The 21146-nt window shown below is 43.1% G+C and overlaps 1 protein-coding gene across 3 annotated transcripts; it reads right to left on the reverse strand.

Moving 5' to 3' along the window:
- Positions 1 to 282: 282 nt before the first annotated feature.
- On the reverse strand, positions 283 to 19427 carry HACD1 (3-hydroxyacyl-CoA dehydratase 1). 3 transcript variants are annotated; one of them, XM_035129587.3, is made up of 7 exons: positions 18969 to 19427; positions 16422 to 16539; positions 13232 to 13250; positions 13061 to 13143; positions 7024 to 7145; positions 3597 to 3775; positions 283 to 2777 (listed from the first exon to the last, which is right to left on the reverse strand). In XM_035129587.3, exons 1-7 carry the CDS (start codon positions 19106 to 19108, stop codon positions 2695 to 2697), a joined length of 744 nt encoding a protein of 247 aa, XP_034985478.1. In that variant the 5' UTR covers positions 19109 to 19427; the 3' UTR covers positions 283 to 2694. The 3 variants fall into 3 exon arrangements, with proteins under 3 accessions (XP_034985478.1, XP_034985477.1, XP_034985476.1); XM_035129586.3 differs by having other exon boundaries at positions 13061 to 13146; XM_035129585.3 differs by having other exon boundaries at positions 13061 to 13149.
- Between the last annotated feature and the right edge of the window lie 1719 nt (positions 19428 to 21146).

The following is a 21146-nucleotide window of genomic DNA, read 5'->3' on the forward strand; positions in this document are numbered from 1 at the left end:
TGGGGTGTTAGAATTATTATTATTATTATTATTATTATTATTATTATTATTATGTTTGAAGCTAATAACATATTAGTGGCAGTATCACATCAGTCCTGCACTGAAAAACCTTTATGTTCTGTACATCTGGAAACTGCAGAACTATAAAAACATTTGGATGTGGATTTAATAGTTTATTTGAAGTGCAATTTTGCAGAGTAAAATCACCTTAAAATGTTTTCTTCCTTAAACTATAACCCATGGCTACTACATGGCTCCTCTGCGGAAAATCAGAAATCATGATTGCAAGAAATTGTATTATTTTAATATTGGATGTACAAAATGGTAAAAAAAATACCTACAATATTTCCTTGTTTACTGTATGACAACATCCTCAGGTTTAACAACAGCATACATGAGAACCAAATATTTCTACTTAAAGAACAGCTGCAGAAAATCCAATTTCGATCAGCTAGAATTACAGGATGAGGCACATAATATACTTAGGCATTAAGAAGTTAAAATGCTAGAAAAGGTAACCGTATTAACCATTGAAAAAATAGTAGATCTTCTCACATAGTTCTTCTCCGTACTAATTCAGAAACATGTACCAAAGAGCTGCCTGGATATTTTGTAAGAAATAGTTTGATGTTTTTAAAAGGAAAAAAAATCAGGCTTAAACAGCAACTGCAAAAATATAATTGATGCAACTTGAAACCCTTTAATCTAAACACAGCTGAATGATTTTGTGTGATACTATATTTTAAAGCTTTATATAACATGAAAAATTGTTAGAGCACCTTTGTGGGGTTTTTTAATTGCAGAGGCCCCACCCCCAAAATAAAATTGTTATATTGCCGGAAAAGCACTTACAGTAAAAAGTGTACAGTAAAGAACCTTGCTCAGCTAAAACCTTGCTAATACACAATTTGAAAGGACTAGACACATAAACTCAAGTATATTTGAAGAAAGTTTTCACCACAAGCTATAATCACATCACAGCTTGGATCCAAAGATCCTATAGCACAAGCAGAAAGCAGAAAGGGTTCACACACCCCTATTGGCAGCTTCCCAAGGTCAGGTGCTCTGTAGAATCCCCTGACCATTGAGTCAGATTTCAGAATGTGTGAGACTAGACTGCAGGTGCTGGGTGGAGATATCCATTGTTTTTCTTTCCCTGAATTTCCTTTACTTGTGCTTTATTTATCATGATTTTACATTCTTTTACAATAAGGCACAAAGGTTGGGATCTAAAGATCTGCATAATGCACATGCAATCATTTGACTCCACCCCCCACCAGTTTTTGAGCAGAAAACCTTCTGTTTCAAAACTGGTTTTCTATATTACATAGAGAAAAATAAAAGCCCAAAGGTCCCATGGGTATATTAGTTGTGTGGTTCTTTGGATCCTGTCTACTGAGCAAACTGCTAAACAGTTGTGTAAACCAAAGTGAACCAAAATTTCATGTATCACAGATTGCTAACGTGCAGAGGGCAACCAAATTTCAATACACTTTTCTCTTTTTGATTGTATTTTGGCACATAGACATTTTTTCAAAATGAACAAAAACACCTCTTGTCCTTAAATTATCTGGACAGCTGAATTTTTGATCTGATCTTTTTGTGTAGAACATATTGCAGGTATCAAGTAGTGAATTCCTTTAAATAGGACAACTGCCTTCCAGGAGCTTAACAAAAAAATTATTGCAGCATTTAAGACTGAGCTCATTCCCATCTCCATTTACAATGAACATCCCACGTGGCATCAGTTTCAAGAAGATGCTTCTGAAAACCATTCAGGTTTTGTTTCTTTTTTGCAGCCATTGAAATGGTCTTAAGTTTCTAATTTATTATATGTACACAGATAAAAGGTAAAAGATAACAAATTCTCCTTATAAGATATTAACAGGCGGGAAATCTGATAGGCCTTTTATTATTTTTATTATTTTATACCCCGCCCATCTGGCTGGGTCTCCCCTGCCACTCTAGGTGGCTTCCAACAAATACCAAAATACATTAAAATATCACAATTAAAAACTTCCCTAAACAGGGCTGCTTTTAGGTGTTTTCTAAATGTCAGGTAGTTGTTCATCTCCCTGAACTTCGATGGAAGGGCGTTCCACAGGGCGGGCACCACTACCAAGAAGGCCCTCTGCCTGGTTCCTTGTAGCTTTGCTTCTCACAGTGCGGCAACCGCCAAAAGGCCCTCGGCGCTGGACCTCAGTGTCTGGGCTGAACAATGGGGGTGGAGACGCTCCTTCAGGTATATAGGATCAAGGCCGTTTAGGGCTTTAAAGGTCAGCACCAACACTTTGAATTGTGTTTTAAAGGAAGACACAGGCCAGGCTCCCATGGGATGTGTGTGGTTTTCTACAGCTCCCCTCCCAACAGCATTCCTGCATTCCCCTGAAAAGCTCTCCTAATGGCTAGGAGCCTTCCGCAGAAGAAAGGAACCCCCTCCAAGTACATGCAATGCTTTGAACATATGAAAAGGCTCCTAAAACTGATGAGTGGGGGTGGAGACAGTACCAAAAATTAATGCAGACTTGAAATAGTGAAGTCCGAAAAATATTAGCGTTACTAAATAATATGATCTATGTTGGTTTTGTGCACTGGTTATTTTTGTTCCATGATTTCACACTTGGACTCGTGCAACACGTTCTGGATTTTGGTTTGTTACTCTGAAAAAGCACCATGGTTAAAAAGGGCTTGTTTTTAATCGTCCTTTTCTACAAACACTTCGCCGTGAAGCACTTTTCTTCTTTGACGAAGCATGTGGAAGTACAGTTGTGGAAACACTATTAGGAAAGAAAAGAAAGAGCAAGGATGTGTAACTGTAGCAAACAGGACTGGGTGTTTTATGTCATCCAAACCCCCCACCATGGCTGCAGTAGGGTCACTATTGCCTTGCTGTTCACATTGGTCCGGAAGCAAGGCAAGGAGGGGCCAGGCAAATCAGAGCTGGTGTGGTGATCAGGCCCAAACTGAGCCTGATAGTAGTGGGGCTGGCTCAGTCTGTCCCCACACCTGGAATGCCCAGTTTCAGGGATCCAAAAGCAGCATTTCTTATAGGGACAGAACAGGGAATCACAGAGGCATTGTGGCATCGCTCCATGGGGTGGAGGTGGGTTGGGTGGAGGAACGGCTCCACCCCAGTCAAAGTTTGAATTTCAGCCATATCCTTTTTAAAGGATTCAAGACAGCTTACAAATAATCATACCATAATTTTTAAATGTATACATCAGCCAAGTTCTAAAGCAGCAGTCTTAAAACCTCCACCAGAGAATGGTGGAAACAATTTCTAAAAAGAGCAATCGTAAAAAGAACAGTTCTCAACGAAAATAAGCCGAAAGAACATGTAGCCCAAAGTCGTGTTTCATCCTGAGGAATTCATTGTTTGGAAATTTTGCTAAGCAGGGCACAAGATGAAGGCAAAAAGCACAAGATGGTTAGCGTGATCAAATTTGGAAGAATAGGGATGGCTTGGCTTTATTACATATTACTTTGTTATGGAAAGATGCAAGGTATGGTAGCTGAGTAATAAAAGAAGATAGGATAACCTTTTGAATGACACTTTTAAAAGACAAATGTTTCCACATGCATCTATTGATACCTACGTGGTATGTAGGACGCCATGACGATGAGAAGGAAATAGTAGTAGTCAAAAGAGACATTATACTTGTTGGGAAGCCTCACTGAAAACATCCCCGATCTCTTCACGTAAGGTAAGGCAGCATAAATGGTTAAAAGCTCACCGATGACTCCCGCGGGATATAAGATGATGAAAAAATTGTACCTGGAAGAAACAATATAACTAAACAAATCACACCAACAATTATCTTTCTGATATTCTGCTTTGGATTACAACACTTACCTGGGAGTAAGCTCCCCTAGATGCAATGGAACTTACCATGCATAGGCTTGCTGCCCACGTGTTCTGGTTGAGCAAAATGCTGTAAATTCCTCAAAAGCTCGGGTGAATGAGCCAGCCAATTGAATACACACCTCTGTCAACTGTGGGCAGCCATGGGTCTCCCTACTGTCTTCCTCAATTGTGTTGGCTGTCAGCAATCGCAAGGGACCAATGGAACAACTCCATTTTGGGATGGAGTTTTTAATCCCCATGAAGAATTCCTTGGTGGGGGGTTATTAATATATTGTTATTTCTACCTTTGCAATCAGGTTTACCTAAGCCTGCATTGGGAAAGATGGTCTGATTTGCCTAGTATTTCATTTCATTTGCAGATTCAGAACTTTTATTTATTGAACATGGACATGTTCAATCAAGATATTAATTTAAACTTTGGCCCTGAAGATCAGGCTTAAAATATTTACCCTGAAGATACTAAAAACACGCACATCATCAGCCAACGCACTTGTGTATACAACTGCTGCTGCTGTGTGGACAAAGGAGCACCATTAAAGTAGCAGCAAACAGTGGTGGGATTCAACTGATGTGCTTGTGCTCATGAAAGAACTTTTGATCAAGTAGATGCCAAATGGAAAAGGGGGCAAAGTGATTTTTGCCTATTCCCCCTGCAGTCTTCCAAGCCCCCAGCCACCTTCCACCCTGTTCTGGAGGGTCCTCCAAGTCTCTGGGGCTGGTTTTTGGAAGTCACTGAGGGATGCAAGGGGAAGGGTGAATTGGCAAAAGATCCTCTTGAGAAGGCACCCATTGGATCGAAAGCCCTTCCATGATCCCAAGAGAGCTAACTAGATTCTACCCTTGTACACTCATCTGGGTTGCTTTATAGTTAAAAGTACAACTGTGTTCAAAAAAAGTGAAAAATAATGAAGTCGGGAACCATCCTTTTGAAATATGTGAGTGTACTGTAGACATTGGGCAGAGCCCATGGTCAATTCCGAACTATAAAAAACACTGGTCTTGAAAGCCGCAACTGCTTTATTCAGAGCATTGGGGGGGGGGAGTATTCACTGGTACAAAATACTGGAACCTCTTTTTTCCTGCTAGCCATGGAAACAATTTTGAGCACTTTTATCAATATATCTGCACCTCATTTTTTACACACACCCAAAAAAAGCACTGGCTTTAATAAACATGATATTATCTTTTGTATATTTGTCACCTTACATGCTGGACACTTCTTTAAAAAAGAAGAAGTTATAAATACTTTGACAGAGTTTTTTGCACAAGGTAAAAGCATACAAATGCAGCCATTCATAAAGAACCAGCCTCTTGAACACGAGCTGGAAAAGGCAAAGATGGTTTGCTCCCAGGGTCAGAAGGAAATGCACAATATGCATTCCATGATCAAAACTGGTGCAGCCAGGGAACCCGAACCCCTCGAAAGAACTCACGGCCCTCGAAAGAGCTCAACTTGAGTAAACTGTATGGGGTGCACAAGAGAACCAAACACATTAGCGGCATGCAAAAAGAAAGAGAGAGAACTCAATAATGCTGTCTAGGCACACCAGAAGCCAATTAATGAAAGGAGAGTTTTCATATAGCTAAGCTGCACATATTCTACTATGCACAAAGCAGCAAAGCTCCTCTGGCAGCAAACACAAGAGGATTAGAAAATCCCAAACTATTACGAAGAAGTACAGCATAATAGTTTGTCACATTTTTTTTAATGCACTGAAAGGCAGGGTGCTAAATGAGTTCCTTTGAATTCTGAAATCTCATTTAAGAGATAATACACAATGGAGTGGGGCGGTGGAATCAGAATATGGTTGTCTGGTTTGCTTTGCAGTGTTTTTGCAGCAGGCCGGGGGGGGGGGGGTGTGGAGATGCGAAAACTCAGTGATGGAACTCATCATGCTTTGTATGCAAAAAGTCCCAGGTTCAAGCCTTAGCATCTCCACTTTAAAAGTAGTAAGTGATGGGAAGGACCTGTACCGAGACACTGGGGAGTGACTGCTAGTCAAGAGTATATGATGCTGGACTAAAAGGAGAAATATACTGTCCTAACATGAGTTTCTTATGATTTGGCATACACATTGTGTAACATTAAACACGCCACGTATGTAACTGAATGCTCAGTTTAGAAAAGAACTCTAGATCAGTGAAATCTTATCCAGCAGTATTTTTTTTTAAAGGAAAAATATCTATCCTGAGAGAAAAGAGCTGCAGGTGTTGCAATTGCAGAAGCTTTTACCATGTATGTGAATATGACTGGGTCTCTAAACTACCACATGCTCACCACCAGAGTGGAGTTGACAGTGTCTGTTTCAGTTGACGCAAGCTGTTAAACAAAATGGCTACAGCACCAGCCATTGAAACTGCCAATAATATGCATTTACCAGGGAGAAGCCCACTGAACACACACACACACACACACACACACACAAACACACACACATGAACCTTACTTCCAGGTAAATATTTGGGTCAATGTTTACAATACAAGCACATTGACCAACAGCAGCAACATGGCAAAAGGCTAGAACAGCAGTTGCCAACGGGACACTTTCCATATGTTGTTGGATTCCAACTCTCCAGCTCGCATGACCAATGTATCAGGGAGGGAGTTGGCCCAACAATACTTGGAAGGCCACTGGTGTAGGAAGATTTCCGGTTAAGGTTGGAGCTGCCTTCCCCCAAACTTCATCCCTTGCATTTCTTTTACCTAGTCTACTTTTGCATCGAATTCCAGCAGAATTATATCCCCAAATAGACATAACAGAAAGACTCGCACAGGTGTTGCATTTTGCAAGCTTTTGCACTTTCACTTATAAAAGGCCTTGTTTATCTACAGGGAATCCCAAAATAGTATATTATCCAAGCAAAAGCAAACCACCTGTGAACAAACATTTTTTCTATCTTATTCAATATGCAATTTTCAAATGACACACAAGAACTCTCTAGAAATATTAATGGCATTAACACAGGACAGATTAATTTTTAAAAGACAGCAAACTCTGCATTAAAAAACAGATCCAGAAGTGCAAACACAACTTCTCAGCTTTAAAAACAAACCACACACTAAGCTCTCACAGCTGTTTATTTCCTTGCCAATTTAGCATGCATGAAAATTAGCATGCACAGAACAATGAGAAACTAAACTGCAAGGCATTCTCCACCTGGCCCATTTTATGAAGTATGGCATGTGGTTGAGCATATTGAATGTGTAGAAGGAATATCGAGTAATCTCTGTCACAGTCCATACGACCAGAAAAAGAATAACGCTGTCCTCATTCTGGATCTGTAGAAGTATAAAGAACCAACATTTTCTGCATCCTTAAATTGGAAAGAAAGCCTGCAACAGAATGGCAAGGCAGTACACCCAAATCCATGTTTCTTAAGAAGAATGCATGTTATGCTAAATATCCCACAACAAACTGATAGATGGCCTATGGAACAGAGCAATAACTAAATACAGGAAATTCACATATGCACATGGTGCAATTTGTGAAAACTTGCAGTCCCCCCCCCCAAGCAGCCTTTTAAGTTACCTTTCCAAATAATTCTTCTTCGGCCTGATTGCTCTGGGAGCACCCTCTACATGTCTACTCAGAATCCAGCAGGGCTTACTCCTAGGTAAGCTGAAGCCCTAGGAGCTAATGGATGCAATATTGACACAATTTAAATCAAATGTTGCTGAACTACATTTCTGATAACTCCGAACCATTGGCCATGCTGGCTGGGACAGATGGGAGATGGAATCTGACAACATCTGAAGGGGCACAGGTTCCCAACCTTGATTTAAATCACTGACAAAACACATCTGTTTTCAACCCAGCTACTATTTTGCTTGCAGAGCCTTTTTGACCTTCGTGCCTCTTCTAGTATAGGAAAACTTCTAAAGTATAGTCTCTTCTTTACAGTGCTTGATCTAAGAGTTGGGGGGGGGGACCCTTGGGCGACCCTAACCTGAAAGGGGCTGGACATACAAAGTGAGAACTCTCTTAGGCTGCACCCAACCTGCTAGTTCTGTTAGCAATCCAGTTACAGTTAAGCATTTGAGCTTAAGCTCATATGTAGCCATATCCCACAACTCTCTGCACCAGAAAATTAATGGCTTAGCATACAGCATGTAGACCAATATCCTAGCACAATACAAAACATGGCAAAGATGCAGAAATGCAGCTACACTTCTTTTTTTTTATTTTTTATTTTTTTTAAACATACTTTTTATTAATTTTACAGAATACAAAAAAACAAAAAAACAAAAAAAAAACGGTACATACATAAACACCTTTTCCACCTCCTTCCTACCCACCCACATGGGTCCTCCCCTGCCACAGAAGTATCCCATGTATGTGAACAGTCAGAGATGTTCCATTTTATGCTTGGATTTCTGTCCTCCTCCCCCTCCCCTGACCCCAAAGCCCCCCCCTGCCACCAGGGAGCTCCAGCAAACCAGGGCAGTACGCAGGAGGCCATCCATCCAACCATCTATTATCATACCAAAAAAAAAAGAGAAAAATAGAAATAGGGAAAAAGAAAAAAAAAAGAAAGGGCAAAAAAAGAGAAAAAAAACAATACAAAACAGAAAATTTTTTCTTACATTCATGATTTTAAAACCATATTTTGTGGGCTTCCCCTCCCCCCCCCTTCCCCGGTTTTCATCCCTTTTTTATCATCTGCAACAGTTTCTTACTTTATAGAAATACACCTTTGTATCTTATACAACTTCAAATCACTGAAAAATCAAACTCCCATTTTATCTTCCCGTGCCTAATTTTTTCTCCCTCTATAAGCCTCCATATTTTCACACTTTCCAAAATCCATTCACTTTTAAAACTATAACTATTCTCAATTTAACCTTACATCCCCGATTACCGGCTCCACCCCCCCAATCCAGCAAATTCCATAATCAGCAGACCAGTTATAAACCTGTTAATCCATCCATGTAATCACAACATCACTTTCCCTTCACCCCACCCCCTGTTTACAGTCTTTTGCCATCCAGGCCACCATACAGGGCCCCTGAATTTCTTCTCTTCTCTGCATATTTTTTCCTTCTTCCCTGTGGGCGTTCTGGAGTTCCAATAATACCAATCGTGCCCCCCTCAAAAGCGGGGCACTCCATCCAACTTTTTGTAGAGTAAAGTCATCATTTTTTTCGTGGTGTGCTTCATTTTGTGTTGAATCATCACAGTCCTCATCTTCATCTTTTCCTTCCAAATCACAGTCATCATCATTGTCATTCTCACATTCATCTTTTTCAGTGTCAAAAGCTTCATCTCCTAAAAAATCATATTCTGCCATCACCATCTGAAATTTTTCCTGTAACTCTTGCCGTCGTGTCTCCTCTTGACATAGCTCTATTCTTGTTTCCCACATTAAGGTCAAAACAGACCGCTGGAACTCAGGGGAACACTTTTTTGTTGACATAATTCAATCCTGCCAAGGTCAAAACTTGTCACGTGGGGTGGAATATGATCACAGTTTATTTTCTCGACTCCATTTTAACAAGCTGGCTGCATTCTTCAAGTCTTATTAACAATAAAGTTCGAACTCACATTTCACAAACATTTAAACCAGAAAAGAAATTCCACAAAGTCCAGAAATACAAAATGAAATAAAAATTGACTCATAAATCCTGATCAACTCACTGGGTTGCCTGGGCTGCCGGCTCCCGAGGAAAAGAAAGATTTTTCTCAGTCTTTACCTCTTGCTGCAGGGCAGTCATAAACCACAGTCTCTCTCCCCTTCTCACCCTGCATCAAAGGGGAGATTCTCTTTGATGCCTTTGAGGGATCCTTTGAATTGCAAATCTTCTGTTTATGGCTTCGGGTTTCTATTTACTGTCTCTTTTGTTGCCGTGGGGGGGGGTGGCTTCCTCTTTTCTCCCCTCTCTCCCAAATCCAAATTGTTTTATAATCCAAATCGTGAGGTTACTTACAATCTTTTCCAATCGTTTTATTTTCGGAAGAATCCAGCGCTCTCCGCCTTCGGCTTGAAGCTTCTCCCTGCTAGAATAACGTTGCCGCTCAAAATGGCCCCCGCGACTTCTACCCTCCTCGCTCCGGAGCTCTTATTAGAGCTAACCGAAGAGTTGGGGAGTCCGGATTTGGGCTGTGCCGAGCAAATTGCCCCCGGGACGCCCTTCCCGGGGTTCTAAGGGGCGCAGCGTCGCTCTCGCTGCCCTCCCCACTCCTAGCAGGGACGGGCCGTCTCGGAGACGAGACGAGACCCCGCCGATCGGCGCTGGCGCTGAACCCGGAAGCCCAATGCAGATACACTTCTTTCTACAATCCCAATGTCATCAGCTTATTTTGGATAGACTGGCTGGTTTCCCTCCTGCAAGAGGAAAAATGCAGATCCCTATGAGCAAAAAAGTAGTTTTTGTGCCCTGCCCAACAAGAGACCCCTGCGTTTCGATTAGTGCTAGATGCAGAACGGAATTGCTGTCTTTTATGTTTCATGTCTTTTATGTTGCAGTGAGAGATTTTACTTTCTTGGGCTCCTTGATCACTGCAGATGGTGACAGCAGTCACGAAATTAAAAGACGCCTGCTTCTTGGGAGAAAAGCAATGACAAACCTAGACAGCATCTTAAAAAGCAGAGACATCACCTTGCCGACAAAGGTCCGTATAGTTAAATCTATGGTTTTCCCAGTAGTGATGTATGGAAGTGAGAGCTGGACCATCAAGAAGGCTGATCGCCAAAGAATTGATGCTTTTGAATTATGGTGCTGGAGGAGACTCTTGAGAGTCCCATGGACTGCAAGGAGATCAAACCTATCCATTCTGAAGGAAATCAGCCCTGAGTGCTCACTGGAAGGACAGATCGTGAAGCTGAGGCTCCAATACTTTGGCCACCTCATGAGAAGAGAAGACTCCCTGGAAAAGACCCTGATGCTGGGAAAGATTGAGGGCACTAGGAGAAGGGGACGACAGAGGACGAGATGGTTGGACAGTGTTCTTGAAGCTACGAACATGAGTTTGACAAAACTGCGGGAGGCAGTGCAAGACAGGAGTTCCTGGCGTGCTATGGTCCATGGAGTCACGAAGAGTCGGACACGACTAAACGACTAAACAACAACAACAACAACATGTTGCTCTTGGTAGGGTCAAAAATCCATTTTTACACCTAGCATAATCTAAGTTATTTGCGTTTGAATAACACCTTCCCTCCTTTATTTTAATTATCAGTTGCAGACTGGGACTTATTCATCATACCTAGCAACATTATCATTATTTATCTCTCCTTGTTTTCTTTCTTTCTTTTATGTTAGACCTTATTTGTGGTTTATTTTTGCTTTAAAATCCAGCCTCTTAAGAGCTTAGATCAGGAGTGCGGAAGTAGATTCTGATGCTGTCCATACCTCGAACTTGGCCACCCTCCACAGACCACTCTGACGGGTGGGCTGGGTTGTCCACCTGCCAATCACCTGATGTCATATGACACCAGGTGATTCAAAATTCAAGATGGCTGCAAAGAGCTGAAAAGGGGGATTCTTTGTTTGCATCCCCTGCTGGAGTGCAAGTCACATCTACAAAGGAGAATCCTTTGCATCCCTGGGTTGAGTTCAAATAGGATGTGAGACCGAGGAAGGGTTGGCATGGTTGGCCCCAAATGGCCTGATGGACCAACCTCTGAGTTCCAGCAGACCTTATTCGGTCTGTGGCCTAGAGGTTCCCCACCATGGGTTTAAATCAGGCATCCCCAAAGTTCGGCCCTCCAGATGTTTTGGACTACAATTCCCATCTTCCCCAACCACTGGTCCTGTTAGCTAGGGATCATGGGAGTTGTGGGCCAAAACATCTGGAGGGCCGAAGTTTGGGGATGCCTGGTTTAAATTATCTCAAAGGCTGCTTTTCAGTTGTGCTAGTAAATGTATTACATGACTGTTACTTAGGAGAGAATTCCTACTAGGCAGGGCCTCTTCCCAAACTTGCTGATATATGCCAATGACTGCATGAATCTAGCCCCTCCTTCTCCTCAAATGGTGACATGGCATTTTAGGGGGAAAAAATGGAAAACATTTGTACCAAGGCATAAAAATAAAGAAAAATGAGTTTGAATGTTAAACCTGTTCTATCATTTAAAAACAAGCTGTTGTGGTTTTGAGCAAACTGCACACAGTTTGGGATATCAATTTTTTAAAATACCGTAATAATCAGCCCAAGAGTTCTCACCTGCAAGCATGTTTAAAACAAACATAAAAAAGAATGAAGAAATTATGCCGTTCATGACTATAAGCAGATAATCAAAACTGCCACCTGCTGGTGATACAGTTTAATGGCTGGGCCCTTTTCAGCAAATGAATATAGAAATGAAATTTTAAAAAAAGCTAGGGTTAATTTTGGTTGTAACCATTAAGATATTCAAAACAAAATTGAATTGTGGAGCAACTATCGCAGCCTGAAATTATGAACTATTGTAAAGCACATTCTACACTCCGTGAAAGATAGGGCAGCCAAAACACCACACTTTCCAGGGCAACCCTAAGCAGAAGTTAAGTTTGGTGAGTGCGATTTGCCTTCCTAGTAGGAATGCTTAGGATTCCTGCACAAATGTCCAATGGAAGCACATCCTAAACATTTTCCCCAATGGAAATCAGTATGAAGTTGGTTAGCAGTACTTAACATCAAGCACTAGGGTTTCACATAAAATCACTCTGGTCCAATTTAACTTTGTAATATTCACTTCACCAGCCTCAGCTAATTTTCCCTGAGAGCTTATAAATGGTAGGAGACTTTCCTTATACCTATTATAAGCACTTACTGCACATACCTAAGAACAATGACATTAATGCTAACTAGGAAAACACCTGCACGAAAGATTAATTCACATGCATTTAGCTTAAGGCTTACTTTCACTTAGTCCATTCAACATGTGCTAATTTTAAGTCCTCTCTGAAACAGGAACAGCCCAACAGCTTGGTGAATAGGTTGCCAAAGAGATGTGTCAGCCTTTGATCTTGTTTCATAGAGAGAGCAAACTAGGCAGGAGGCCAACCTGGCTCAGATATCCATCTCCAATGGCCTTTAAGTCCCCATCTCCCAAGCGTAAGGCAGACACAAATGAGGAACTTTTAAGTTCTGTGCTGTTACAAGTCAGCCTCAGCCCTCTGGTGAAGACACATCTCTGCTGACTTTTAGAAGACTGCAAATTGTTACAAAAAACACGCAGAGTTGAAGAGGCAAACAGTTTCATGACACTTACCTGCTTTACACTATGTGTAATAAACCACACCATGAAGATTCTGGAACTCACTTGGACCCCAGTCACAAGCATAGAAGTGTGCACTACTCCTTAAAAAGAGGAAACAGGTCACCTTTGTCTCACAGGGCAGGATTCTGTTTAGTTAACTGAGAAACTGAAACAATGACTCACCAACTGCACAGTGGATTATCTGTAAATTTAAAGAGAGAGAGATGGGGAGGATGAACAATTGAGTATTTCAAAAGCAAAACCGTAACTGGTCTATTAGCATCCTAGTCATGTGAGAAATAAAACACAGGAATGGAACTTCTAGGCTGGGATAGACTTTAACATGGAAAATACAAACTATAGAAGACCCACAGCAATAATGGAGGAATGAGCGTCAGGAGATGACTCTACTGGCAGGTGGACACATGACAGCATGGAGAATATTACCACCCTGTTGCAAAACTAGGCACATCATAAACAGCAAAACAATAAAAAAAATTTTTTTAAAAAATAAGTTGCACATGTAGGGGCAGGAGAGGTAAAACATCTGTCAACTGTTTCAACCACTCCACTGGAAAGCATAAGGCTTGGAATACAATGAGCACCTAAGTGCTAATAGTATAACCCACTTAGAGGTTTCCTTATGATTAAGCAGCATATGCACTCTGTTAAATAAATAAGCATAAAAATAAAATAAAGATACTAGAATTTTTAGCTGCACTTTTTGGGTTGTACAATGTTCTGCTATTTATCTCAATATATTTGTATGACCGCGAACTGGCTGCTGTTAAGTGTACAGTCATGCATCCCTTGACCAGCCATTGCACTAGAACCCAGAAGCCAAATAGCTCACTACATTTGCAATGTTAAAGGGCCTTGTAACTCAATTTCAAATTTTGATTGCTGCCTTAAGTTGCTTAAATTGGGTTGTATATGCAACACAAGTCATATTCTCAATAGAGCCACTGAAATTAATGGTCTGGAGGTTAGGCCTGGAAACAAACTTGCAACCAGTGCAGTTGTTTTAAAGCAGGGGTTATGTGAGATCTAAATGGATCCCCAGCCAGTAATCTGGCTGCTGCATTTTGGACCAGTTGAAATTTCTGGGTCTTCTTCAAGGGCAGCCCCATGCAGAGGATATTACAACAATCCAATTGTAATAATCCAAGTTACCAGAGCAGAGAGTACAGTGGCCAAATCTTCTCTTTCCAACAGGGGCCACATCTGGTAAACCAGCCAGAGCTGGGAAAAAGAACCCCAGGTCACTAAGGCCACTTGAGCCTCTAGTGACAGTACTGAATCCAGGAGGACCTCCAAATTGCAGACCTGCTCTTCCCAAGGAAGTTCAACCCTGTCCAGGGCAGACCACCTTCCTACCTCCTGGCTATGAAAACTTCAGACATACAACACCTCTGTCTTTTCAGGATTCAGCTTCTGTTTGTTGGCCCACATCTAACCCATCACTGCCTCCAAGCTCCTGTCTAACACCTCACCTCTCACCTCTCCTGCTTCAGATGGAAAAGAGATAGAGCTGGATGTCATCTGCATATGGATGACACTTCACCTGAAATCACCTGATGACAGCTTGCAGGGACTTCATATAGATGTTAAATAGCATGGGGGACAAAATGGAACTCTGTGGGACTATTTCAGAATTTTATTTTGGTGTCCTATTTTGGCAATAGGATTTCCAAATGAGAAAGTGAGATTTTTTTAAAAAAAAATAAAATAAAATCTATTGTTTCAAAAACACAGGAGTGTGTCTCTGAAAATAATGGTACTGCTAAATAAACATTGTACATGGGAATGGCTGGTGGGCCACATCTGGGTCTATGAGGTTTCCTAAAAAATTGCCATCCTCCAAGCTCCAGGGAGGTTAGGAGGGCTGGAGCAAGTCTGAGATCAAAAGCATGCAAGCTGTATGACATTCATTGACTGTACTGTACAATGTTGCACATCTAAGGAAGAAAACTGGTTCTGGCCGGTGGGGCAGATTCTTATGTACACACACACACACACACATACACACTGAGAGAGAGACAGAGAGAGAGAGAGAGAGAGAGAGAGAGAGAGAGAGCCATGTTTGACAGGTGGGTGGCGTCGCTCACCTGCCAATCATTCATCACAATAATATAAGGTGGCTCCTTCTGTCCTGCACAGTTTGAAATCAATCAATGCAGGCAAAAAACTGTGAGCAGTGCTTTCCAACCAACGATCAGCTGATAGTAGACACTTTGGAAGTGCTGTAATTGGGCTTTGCAGGCAGTGCCAGTCAGCGGTACCTGCAAAGCCCCGCTTTAATTTCCCCACACCTGATGTCATATATAATGTCAGGAGAAGTGCAGGTGGGTGTAGCTACCCACCCCTATTGGAGAGAAATGCCATTGTGTGGTGCACTTTAATTCCCTCCCTCTCAGCTAGCATTGGGCCTGTAAAGCATATTCATGCTCAGGATCATACTATGGGACAGAATCACAGCATGGGGAGACAACTTCAACACCACCATGGGAACTCATAGAGCTGAAGTCACACACAAAGTGTAGGCAACAGATATAGAAAAACAGCAGGGGTTCCATGAATAACTGCCAGCAAACTATATGGAAAAGAGGGTGAGAAACTTAAAATTCAATTTCAAATCAGTGGGAAACTCAAAAGACTGGTGATTTACAAAAAGCCCAAGTTAAAGTGCCTTTCTTCCAAATTCTGCATAGTTTGCAAGCTATTTCACAAAGTGTTCATCATCACTCTAAATTATTTAGACATTTATTATGTTTAAATAATGTTTAGCAAATCTATGCTAGCTTTGTGTCAAGAATAAATCTGTACGACCTGGTTCACACTAGCTGGCAGCCAACCAACCACATTGAGTGCCATCAGAGCATGTTTTAATATCTTAAAACTGTAGGCTGTCTTGGATGTTGTGGCAGAAAAGTGGTGTCAGGGTGTGTGTATGAAATAAATGAATAATAAAGTTGCATAATGATCACAGATCAGAAAAAGGATCACCGCAACCGCAACCATACAAATCATACTCCGTGAGCTACAAATACAGCCTCCATGAGGAGACACCCATTGATACAAATGGCACCTCCATACAGGCCCAGAGTCAGCATGTCACACAGACTGGTAGCTGCCAGGACAGGGGCTGATCCCATCTCTATGTATGGAGCTTCTGACCTCAAACTCAGCAGTCAGAGACAGTTAATTTAGGCTGCCTAATTTATGATAACCATTTCCTCTGGCTGAAGGTATGGGAACTTCTGTTAGCTTGACAACAGACTAAACTTCTTTGGGTCCGTTAATGTTTCATTGAAAGTATTTTCCCAGACCACCACTGTCCCATTAGAAAAAAATGCATTGCTTAAAAACTTACCTCAAGCAAAGCAAAAGTCTGGAAAAATTTAAGTGTCTTTTGAATGTTTTTGTATAAGCCTTTGTGTGTTCCTTTTTCCATGTAAAACCGCACCATGGCAATAGCCAAAACCAGCCACCTAGAAAGAGGAGAAGCAGTATTCTTAATGGAATAATCAATTCATGCAGTTAACTTATTTCTTACCAGACTTCTACCAAGCAGTACTACTTTCCAGTCAGGCCTTTGAGACAGGAGTCTAGCACCCCATTCCAAAGCATGAGCAGAATGGCCTCCCAAACTTTTTGGCTTATCTCATTTTGAAGTAAATGACATAAAATATGTTGCCATCTAAACAGCAGCTCCCCTATAAGTCCACTGAGTTCAGAGCGTAAATTACCTCACTGCACCCTTGACACAATATCTAATCTACCTCGGCTGACATTTAATAGAACTGCTACAATTACAAAAGTTTCCTCACAGATATTTAGGCTCATCCGCATTGGATTGCACTACTGAATGAAAGGTGGGATGCAAATGTATATGTGTGTGTGTATATATTAGAAATTCCTTCCATAGCTGATATAAGACCCCTTAGGTGTTCAAAGGAATGTGTGAGAGCTCAGACTTATGTAGGGGGTTGTACTGGGTCTGCGCTGAACATCTATGTGCATACCAGCCCTGGCCACACCTCTCCTGACCTGTGCTTTGTTGAATATGGTTAGAACCCACCCTTGAATGGGGAACCCTGAATATGCAGAATTCCTGATCCCAATGAGGATTCTAAGCACCTTCAACCCAAAGCATTTTAAATCCCCCTTCAGACCTTCACATGCTAAAAGCAGAGCTAGAACATGTGTGGACATTGAGGGGTGAGGCTTGTGATTATAACTCCCCCGTGTTCATGTGGACAGAGCTACCGTATTTGCCACCATTAAAAAAAGAATTCATTCCACATGTAGGTTTCCTTGTGAAACATCTAGAAACCATGGTCTCAACCCCACTCCAAAGTCCAACCAACCAGGGCTTTTTACTCTAGTTCTGGAATACAAGATGTTGAGGCCAGGGTTTGCTCAAATTCCCATGGCCAATCCAACACAAAGAGCCACTCTTCCAATGCAACTTTCCTATGATAAGCGTGCAATAGGATTTCAAGATCCATCCTGCTAAGGCATCTGTACTTTATCAGGACTGTGGTGTGCATTCAGAAGGTCCATGATCAAAACAAAAAGCAAATACAAGACACCTTGTTCCACAATGATGAATGTCTATGGCACTTCTATACCAACTACCCTGGATTCTGTAGCTCCTGGCCCTGTAGTTCCTCTTCAGGCTGAAATTTCACATATACAGCCCTCTTGGTCTTGTGATCTGCATGTGGGAGGCGCTTCTGAAAATGCTGTTGCTTACTAGCTGACATAGCACAGAAGGACCAGCTCCTACAGACATTGAAGATATTCCAGGCGAAAAGCACCAGCATGTTCCCCTAGTACTCCTGGTTACAAAAGAATGAAAGAAGAGTCCCAACCAGAGACACATCCATCATTCTGGTCTCACAGTGGTCAATCGGATGCCTACAGGAAGCCAAGAAGCAGGACATGAGCGCAAGAGCCCTCCCCCACTTGTGACTCTTGCCAACTGGTTTTCAGGGGCATACTACCTTGGATACTGACGTTGGTCCTTAGCCATCATGACTAGTTGTCAGTGATAGCCTTATCATTCATGAATTTGTCTAATCCCTTTTAAAGCCACCTAAGCTGGTGGCCATCCCTACACCCTCGGTCAGTGAATTCCATAATTTAACTAGGTATTTTACTTCCGGATTGGATTACCCAATGGGAAAGTGAGAGAAAAACTATGTCTATTTTACCGGGGAGGGGGGTGCAACAGAATCCTTAGTGCAGCAGCCACGTCTAGGAAGAAGCTGCCCATAAAATAAGAGAGCTTTGCCGCCGCTCTGCTCTTTGATTTGAGTCCACGTCGAAAGCTCAAGGTGGCACAAGACTCTTCTGTTTTGGAGGGTGGCTGAAGGGTTGGCTTGTGGCGTAACCCGCAGTCTGTCCCCGCTCAGCTTCGGTTCCCGTCTGGCACCGGCGGGCAGGTGTTCTTCGGAGGACCCAGCAGCCTGCGCTCCTGCGGGAGTGGGAGGGGAGCGCGGCTCGCCAGGGGAAGCGAGCGGCCGCCAGTGGCCGAGCGGGGATGTGCCCTGCGCTGCAGCCGCCGTAAATTATGCCGAGGGAAGCAGTCTGCCCCATGCTGCTGCTGCCGCCGCCGCCCCAGTGCACCCCCGCCCGGCATTCCGGGCTCGGGCTATACTTAACCTCTGCGGCGGGTTAGAAGCATGACGTGCTCGCCTCGCTGGAAGGCTGCACCGTATTAGGAAATGCAGGCAAGCCAGGGCTTAGCCCCCCGCCGCCGCCGCCGCCCTTCTGTGCCGCCCGCCGCCCGCCTTGTCCGAGGGCACCCCGGCTGCCCATCTCTCCTCCCCGGGCGAGCAGAGAGCGGCCGGCTACAGAGCCCCAGCCCCGCTGCTCGGCCAGCTTCGCCAGGCGCGCGCTCTCCCTCACTCACCCCGCCGTCATGGTGATGTTGTAGAAGATGAGCCAGGCGGTGGTTACGGAGCCGCGGCGCCGAGGGGCGGCCGCCTTGCCGCTCTCCTTCTCCTCCAGCGAACCGTTGCCGGCTCCGCCGTCCTCTTCGCTGGACGCCATGCTTTCCCTCCCCGCAGGCCAGGCGGAGACAGACGGACACACGTGGGGGGCGGCCGGAGGAGGCGGAGGCGAGGCGGAGTCAGGCGCGCAGGCAGGCAGGCAGCTGGCTCTGGCGCTCGCCCCATCCGTCTTCGCTGAGCCCGTCGGCAGCTGCTGCTTGGACAGCTGCTCCGAGGCTTCGCCCGGCCCCCTCCCGGCCGCGCAGGGGCTCCGGAGGATACCAGAGATCTGGCCGCCTCTGTGAGCCAAGGTGACGAGACTCGCCTCACAAGCTGGGACTCGTCCTCACCCTCCCCGCGCCACGTTGCTCTTTCACTCTAACAGGTGTACCTCTTGGACCATCCTCCTTGACAACGACAAGTGTGGTGGAAATATACATTTATTTTACTTTTAATTATTTTTTAAAATAAAACATATTGTTGCACGTTCCTCCTTGCAATGAGGAACAGCAGAGACTGTGTTGTCTTTAGGATATATGGTTTATTTACACATGTAGCTACAGTATACAACTTGCGATGGTTCACAGCATTAACATCCCAGAAGGTCTTGCTTCTCCCATAGTCACAGCTTTGGATTGAAGCAGAAATCAGGCATGGGCTCTCACTCTCTGGTTTCTGCCTGTCTGTAGCCCAGCTTTCTCACCGATTTCAACTCTGGCTTTTGTCCTTCTCACTACCAGCCACCCATTGACCGTCCAGTATAAAGCAACATCCTTTCTTATATGTACTAAGGACCACTACTTAGGGTGATTAACTCACCAAGAAACTTGCCTGGCTCCTTCAACAATGGAATCTCCCAAATGCACAATATTTATAAATTACTAACCCATATGAAATATCAAGGTTTCTCACATGCATATTGTTGGCCACTGTGAGAATGCAACATATAGGACGGGCCTTTGGTCGGACCAGCAGGACCCTTCTTTTGTTCCTAATGCAACGGTTGCCAAACCATTTCCGCCCATGGGCCTCTTGAAAATCGCTTGGTTCTTCTGCAATCGTAATGTGCTGGGCTAGGTGCTGTATGATTTTTAACTGTATTTTTATTGCTTCTTCTATTTCTTAAACGTTATTGTCTTAGGTTTAGATTCCATAGAATTCAACTGTAATACAATAAAATGCAATATGAGAAATAAAAAAGGAATACAAATACAATTATAAATTAATATAATATCAGCATGCTGCAGCCAACCTAAATTAAGATAAGGGACCACAGCTGGGGAATATATGTGCACCCAGAGAGACTGAACATGTGTCAAATATTCTTTTTTAATGTACAGAGCAATCCTAATATAAAACAGAATCATGAATTTTTGTTTCTGGCTCATCCTAAAGTTCCCTTCCTATAGTATTTCCAGGAGTGAACATTCGGACATCCTAGCTGAAAAATGAAATTGGCACACTTCAGTCTCATTGAACATGTGTTTCTGCCCTTAGGTTTCTGCCCAATAAGAAGGGCAGGTAGCAAATCATTCAGCACACACCTTAATTATGAGAGTATAGGATCCCTAACTACCCCAAAGCCTGAAGAGTGAGTGTGACAATTTGCTACAGTACTCACTGCTAAAGTAAAGAGAAAGAGGGAGAAGAAGAATATACCTGTTCTGTCCTGAGAAAGCTGAACCCAAGTCAGCTGTGACCTCCATGTGAGAGTTATGCCCTCCCTCTCAATATCCTATAACAGCAAGGCTACAGTGTCTCTCACCCGTTCTTTGGTCCATGGTCCAGCAGCACTGTGGGCAACAATGTAAGCTGCTGTCTGGCCACATCCCTGAGGCTCAGGCATGCTGGACAGCTCCCAGAAATGTCAGACGCTGCAGTTTTCAATCTGCTGGCCACTAGCTTGTGCCTGGCCTGGGATGGTGTGTGTGTTGGAGTTTCCATGCTTCCTTCTTGCCTAGCCCAGCCACAGTTTGCTTTGCCCAATAGTGGAATATCATATCATATATTCATTTAGCCCATTTTCTTTGCGAGTGGTGGCTGTCCCTAATGTCTGAGTTTCTCCTGATTGTTGAGAGAGAGTGTGTGCGCATACAGGT

This window comes from Zootoca vivipara, chromosome 11 (assembly GCF_965207765.1).
Source record: "Zootoca vivipara chromosome 11, rZooViv2.hap1.1, whole genome shotgun sequence".
NCBI classification, from domain to species: Eukaryota; Metazoa; Chordata; class Lepidosauria; order Squamata; family Lacertidae; genus Zootoca; species Zootoca vivipara.